The sequence below is a fragment of the Henckelia pumila genome, chromosome 3, assembly GCF_033568475.1.
Source record: "Henckelia pumila isolate YLH828 chromosome 3, ASM3356847v2, whole genome shotgun sequence".
NCBI classification, from domain to species: domain Eukaryota; kingdom Viridiplantae; phylum Streptophyta; class Magnoliopsida; order Lamiales; family Gesneriaceae; genus Henckelia; species Henckelia pumila.
The window spans coordinates 185,228,139-185,234,881 of NC_133122.1; the positions used below are offsets into that span (position 1 = coordinate 185,228,139).

Consider the following 6,743-nt stretch of genomic DNA (forward strand, 5'->3'; position numbering starts at 1 on the left):
GAAAAGACAACGCTTTTTTAAGCGTTGTCGTATCTAAAAACGACAACGCTTTTTCCGCGTTGTCTTTGTCACAAAAAAGCGTTGTCGTAGCAGTGCTGTGCAAGGCCGCGATCAAAGACAACGCTTAAAAAAGCGTTGTCGTTTTGAGCAAAGACAACGCATAAAAAGCGTTGTGATATTTGAAAAAGACATCTTTTTTATTTAAGCGTTGTCTTTTTTAGTAACGACAACGCTTTTTCCACCTACGACAACGTTTAAAAAGCGTTGTCTTTTCTCAAATAAAAAACAAAAAAAAAAATTAATTCACAAATTTTCAATATTATCACTCAATATTCAAAATTTTTGAAAATTAAATCTAATATACAATATTTCAATATTATAAATCATTCAAATATAACAAAAATCATTCAAATATAACAAATAATAGAATTCTTCATGTTCATCTCGGCCATGTCAAAGTTCCTGTCTTATCACTGCAATTGGTAGTTGCTGATCCCATAGTTTCACAAGCTGAAATCATACGCACCTGTAGATCAATTTGTATCAGCAATTTCTTGAAGAATAATACAATATTAACACTGAACAAAGCCTGACAGAGAACCATAATTAATGACATACCAAGGCCTTGTCAGCCATCCTTTTCTTCATTGAGTATGCTAGACTATAGGAAATTAAAGAGAAATCAAGCTCATGAATAACAAGATTGGAGATGGGAAAATGGTAGGTGGCTGATAACATTGAGTACGCTAGACCTTTTTAAAGTAAAAATTTAAATTCCCTTGAAAATGAGGGAACCTGAAAGCATTGGTGTGTGGTAAAACTTCTGATTGATTCGCTGCTTCCCTGTCGTTATTGATCTCATACAAGTCATTAAAGTCATCAGGAAGTTTAAGCCTTCTGTTCCGGATGGCTGCGACACACACCTTTTTCGGACAAACATAAAATAAATTAATCAACTTTAGTCCATGTAAGAATATAAAACAAAGATGAATTTTTCTTTTACTATGTTCACCTGTACTATTTCAGAGAGGGACTACTCCCATTTGTTACATGGATATGATACCATGGAATCCTAGAAGCGAATATTTGTAAGCCACATAACATAGCCATCGTGCTCGTGAAGAAACCCCAATCCCACCCTTTATTATCTTGGATCCAAACAAAAACAGTGAGACTAATAGCACCTCCTAATCATCTCGCCAATAGAACCCAGCTAAAGAAACTCGACCTCTGTCCCTCCTCCTTTGGATCTTTATCTTCGAACTGGTTAGCACCATGTGATGGAAATGCAGCTTTTATTCCTCCAAATCCAATGGCTGCGGAGTAAAGGCCAACAGATTTTCATAAATTTAATCCCGTGTTGAAAACGGAAAATTTTTATTTCCTCATAACATGCATTTTCGTGGCCAGTGGTCAGAACTCCCCAAAACTAATCTAGAAACCAAATAAATAGCCAAAATTAAAAGAAAAACAAGAAAGAACCACAACCAGAAAACAGAGGAACTAAAAAACAGCTCATTCTTTGCTTAGTGAACTCACAAATCTACAATTTCCCAAACAAAGATAACTATGATACCAAACAGTGGGATCAACCTATGGAATCAACAGATTTCAGATCATATCCGCCACAAACAAATACAACTTCAAAAAAACGATCTAAATGTGCAGGTTTCTAACAATACAAAAGCATGAGAATATATACAAAACAAGATTTTAAGTGATTGAAAATCTGGTCAACTTTATTATTTGTACCTTCTTATGCTTAATATGAGTGAAGGTATCTTTGTTCCCCTCCAATATCCTGCACATGAAGCCATGAGATGCTAAGTGAACATGAAACAGTAACTAATAATCGTACTAAATGCTGAAATGAATGACAATGGATTCGGTTAGATACTTGATGGAATCCTTAATGAGCTCAAAAGACCCTGAATTTATAAAGACAACTGGAGATGCAAGTGCAATAGCTGCAAACCAGTGTACACCACAACACAATCACAACATTATTTATAATTCAGCACATCAAAACAATGCATGTATGTGTGTATGTAAGCAGCCAAAGTTACCCAGCATCCGAGTATATTCCCAACTTAGAGTCCTTTTCTATGAACATGGTCATCCAAAGCGTTCATCCCAGAAGGAAATGTGGATTTCTTAGGTACCAGATAACCCTGAAATATGATTTCCAAGAAAATTAATAAAGAGACGGAGAAACAAAATGCATAATATAGAACCAATCTTTGCATGAAATCAAGAAACTTTATTAGGTATGATCTACACATTATTCTTTTTTTAAAACAACCTATAAGTACATTTTCTAATTAGTTGCCATCCATTATCAAGGTTGATTTTATGAGAAAATTAAAATGTGAAAAATTTGTAATAAAGCAATGTGGCAGCGTGGAAATTAAATGTTGAAAGTAAATTTTGCTTCCACCATATTTATTATCCGGAAAATTTAGATAATTCAGTTTTATTTCACAAAGATTTTAATATTATTCATAATACTACGCCTTTTCTTTTTAAAATTAATATATCATGAATAATAAAAGTTAATAGAAATATAAATAAAAACCAAAAAGTTACAAGGACCCAAATGATCCCAAAATAACCACCTGTATCACTCGACATTATATTTTGCAATAAAACTTGAAAAAAATTCGATTTATATTGGGAATGAAACAAAAACCAACCTGGAACATCTTGTTGACATTGCTGGCACCAAACACTTTGTGAAAGCTAGCAAATTTGTGGGGCTCGTCGGCAGGAAAATACGGCGAAAATACGCAATCCTGCATACATCTCCGCCGAAGAAGCTTGCACGCGGCGCACGGAGACGCTGCCCCTTGCTTTCTACCATTGGATAAGGATTTTCCATTGGAGCGCACCACCTGGTTCAATTTGTCCTTTATACTCTGAAAAAATGAAGTATAGATTTACATATCAACCCGGTCTTTTCAATTTTCATGAATTAAAGAAGAAGATTGGCCTATGGCTGTGACTTTTTATAAGACCTGTAGCTATAAATTTTTGGATCAAGCAACTTAGCATTCACAGAAACAGTTGTTGATTTTCAAAAACATGAAAACAGAATAGAGTACCTCATATTCAGCACTGCTTACAGCTTTGTAAGGTAGGTCAAACTCTACCAACAATGCCCTCTGTGTTGAAAACAATACTCACAAAAGATAGGTTAGTTGTTATCTGAGGAAAACTAAGAATACCAGCACTGGCAGCATAACCTATCACTACAGGTAGTGAAATCACACCTGGGCTTCAGGAGTTTCAAGTTGAAATCGATAACAAAATAGTGTAGACTCAATGGAAAGAAACCATTTCCTTAATTCCTCCCTACCATAGAGCAACAAAAGCTAAAGAAAATTACAAGACAACATAAATATGAAAAGAACGGAAAGGGGGAAAATTTAATGAATGTATTACTCTATGCAGTAGACTAGGCGCAACACGAAATGTGAAATGACATCCTTGTTGACAGTCTCAGATGCTTCTACTTGCATCATATTTTTCCTCCATAATTCTTTAACCTGCATCAAATATACCAATTTTGATTAGCGAACACAGCAATGTGCAACATTTATATTATATGTCTCATTCAAAAGAAAATAAAATCAAGAAACATTATTAGGGATTGAATTGTACCAATATTGACATATTGGTATCCCAGCTTTGCAAGGCCAGTTGAAACTAGAGCATCAGCTGGAAAAGAAAGAGCTCAAATTTAAATATTTCTGAACAAAATAGAGAGAAACTGAAATTGCAATGGGAACTAATTAATAAATAGTTCATAACTAGTTTCTCTGATCATCTTTTCATCAATCATGCAGTTGAAATGATTCCAACTATTTCACCTAGAAAAAAAAATTAGTAGAGTTACATTAATCATTACAAATCATTCAATCACTAAAAACTACTATTTTCAAAAATCTCAGAGGAAACTTGAAGTTGAAGAAGAACACAAATTTTCAAGAATTAAGAAGCATTCCAAGAAAATTAAAGCACTGCACTAACCCTTTTACATAAGTCAAATTCTCCACCAAAATCAAAATAGACATGCAAAATTAATCGTCCTTTTACCTCCCAAAATTAATCAAAAGGTTTTTCCCCCCTTTTGATGCTCACAAGCTACTTCCAATCATTTCTGAACTGGGATTTTTCCTCTTTTGCAGAGTGTTGTTTTAGAGCTGAGGGGGCTGCAAAGCCACCATCTCAGCGTGCAGGAAATGAGAGAAAAATAAATTCAAAATTAATGTTACTTTAATAAAAAACTACAACCGAATCCCATGTTACACAACTCTACCAACTATTGAAAAACATGTGCTTCTATTGGAGATCTAAGACCAATTTGTAGGTCCACCAACATGTGGTTATGCCTTTAAAACTCTAAGCTCTAAAACCCTGCAATCAAGAGTATATTTATTTCTTGAAGTCACGTGTAGCGTATTATATATGCTGAACAAAATAGGTGTTGAAAAAAAATAAGGATAAGGAACATCATGTGCAACATGAGCAGAATTTTATACGTTTGATCTGAAAAAATTACCTAATAATTCAGAAGATGCCATTATGATGTAAATATCATGTCCATATGCTGGAATGTTTTGAAAGTAACATATCCCATACTCTAGCTGGGTTTGACAGACAAAAATAAATAACTCACAATCCAATCCAAACACAAAAATCGTCGAACAAAGGTTCCTCAACGAAAAACCTGATCGAAAGCCTAGAAATCGAAATCAAACACCGAAAAAAAACAGAGAGAAATGGGAACAAATCCCAGACCTTGGTAGTGAGCTGCTTCCGAGGAGCCTCCCCACCGGTGGACTTACGCGCTGTTTGCCAAAACCTTCCACCAAAATCGAAGCGGATAAGAATCTCACTTCCAGCAGCCTGCTATAGTCTCCAGAAAGGGGTGGAAAGAGTTGGAAACGAGCTTACAGTAAACAATAATGGAAGCTAAATAAGGTTGGAACCCGAACAGCCATTTTCCGCGGAGATGGTGCGGCGGACAGTTGAAAACACATCCGGAACGAACTGAAACAGCAGGGGAAAAAAGGCAATCCAATAAAAGTGATGGCATCACCTTTAAGTCATGGTAACTAGACGATGAACAAGTAAACTAGTTGATATTACCCAATAAAGCATGGTAATAACATTATGCTCATTAATCACTGTACATTACGTTCAAACTGACATACAAAAGTAAGTTAACTCATCGAAGAACTAGATGCGAGATATTTCTGCCCTTTTTCAGACTCGATAAAATCTAAAAAAGGCACTTACATGAAGACCTCTGGTGAGAAGAAAAGGAGAAGTTGGTTTCCCAGAAGAGGTAAAAGCACGAATTGCAGAAGACAAAAATAAAAAAAAATCGAAGCAAGGAACAGAAAAAAAGCACAAACAGATTTATCTCCACTCTGAATAATTTTTACCTCAGAACACCCATTTGTCATCTTAAACAAGTGCGCGGTCCGTGGGTAAGCACAAGCGACCAACCTTACCGCCAATACCTCGTCGCCGGAGTCGCCAAGTACAAGAAGAGGGAGAAAAATCGACGAACCTCGTCAACTACAAGAGCAGCAAAAATATACGAATGACGAAAAAGCAGAAAGAAGAGGAAGAAATCACGATTAAGGTTTTGTCAAATTGGAATCGAAAGAGAGCAAAAATAAAGGGAGAAATCGCGATTAAGGGTTTGGGGATTTTGGGTTTTTTTTGTCAAACGTGAAGGGTAAGGGTAAGGGTAAGGGTAATATAATATATGTATTTTAACTTTTATTATATTATTATTATTATTTAAAATTAAAAAAAAATTATCTACAAAAAGCGTTGTTGTACATAAAAAAAACGCTCATCCACAACGCTTTTTAAAAAGCATTGTGGATGACGAAAAAAATGTTGTCTTTTACAAATTTTAAAAAATAAAGACAACGCTTTCTCATAAAAGCGTTGTGTTTTTTTTTTAACAACGCTTTTTGTAAAAAGCGTTATCTTTCAACTGTTGTCGATGACCAATTTTGTTGTAGTGCAGGCACTGTGCCTATCTCTAGGGCACTGTATCGTCTTGCTCATACTGAGAGGAAAGAATTGAAGGAGCAGATTCAGGAGTTGATAGAAAAGGACTTCATTCGCCCTAGTTTCTCACCCTGGGGTGCACCAGTGCTTTTCATGAAGGATATGGATGTTAGTATGAGGCTTTGCATTGATTAGCGAGAGCTCAACCATGTGACAGTGAAGAACAAATGTTCACTGCCGAGGATTGAGGATCTATTTGATCAGTTGCAGGGAGCTTCGGTATTCTCTAAGTTTGATCTGCGACCTAGATACCATCAGTTGCAGGTCAGGGAAGAGGACGTGTCCAAGACTGCGTTTAGGACACGTTACAACCACTATGAGTTTATGATGATGTTGTTTGGATTGACAAACGCTCCAGCAGTTTTCATAGAACTCATGAACCGAGTATTTCAGTCGTACCTGGATCAGTCTATTATTGTCTTTATTGACGATATCGTGATCTACCCAAGAAGCTTGGAGAAGCATAGACTGTACTTGCAGACAGCTCTGTAGATTTCGAGAGAGCAGAAGTTATACGTCAAATTCAACAAGTGCGAGTTTTGGCTTAATAATGTGGCATTTCTAGGCCACATCATTTACAGAGACAGAATATTAGTGGATCCGTCTAAATTTGAGGTTGTACAGAGTTGAAGGATTTCGAATAATGCATC

At 35.9% G+C, this 6,743-nt stretch overlaps 1 protein-coding gene across 12 annotated transcripts; it reads right to left on the reverse strand.

Annotated features, from left to right (window-relative positions):
* Positions 1 to 333: 333 nt before the first annotated feature.
* LOC140890682 (probable DNA primase large subunit) lies at positions 334 to 5,729 on the reverse strand. 12 transcript variants are annotated; one of them, XM_073298654.1, is made up of 17 exons: positions 5,451 to 5,729; positions 4,957 to 5,052; positions 4,801 to 4,864; positions 4,096 to 4,211; positions 3,811 to 3,869; positions 3,661 to 3,717; positions 3,442 to 3,545; positions 3,270 to 3,351; positions 3,102 to 3,161; positions 2,694 to 2,915; positions 2,067 to 2,171; positions 1,898 to 1,967; positions 1,753 to 1,801; positions 1,013 to 1,316; positions 796 to 923; positions 619 to 661; positions 334 to 526 (listed from the first exon to the last, which is right to left on the reverse strand). In XM_073298654.1, the coding sequence occupies exons 6-11, from the start codon at positions 3,670 to 3,672 to the stop codon at positions 2,091 to 2,093; spliced, it is 561 nt and encodes a 186-aa protein (XP_073154755.1). In that variant the 5' UTR covers positions 3,673 to 3,717; positions 3,811 to 3,869; positions 4,096 to 4,211; positions 4,801 to 4,864; positions 4,957 to 5,052; positions 5,451 to 5,729; the 3' UTR covers positions 334 to 526; positions 619 to 661; positions 796 to 923; positions 1,013 to 1,316; positions 1,753 to 1,801; positions 1,898 to 1,967; positions 2,067 to 2,090. The 12 variants fall into 12 exon arrangements, with proteins under 12 accessions (XP_073154755.1, XP_073154751.1, XP_073154760.1 ...); XM_073298650.1 differs by lacking the exon at positions 3,811 to 3,869 and adding an exon at positions 4,562 to 4,646; XM_073298659.1 differs by lacking the exon at positions 3,811 to 3,869 and having other exon boundaries at positions 1,013 to 1,072; positions 1,185 to 1,316; positions 4,096 to 4,646.
* Between the last annotated feature and the right edge of the window lie 1,014 nt (positions 5,730 to 6,743).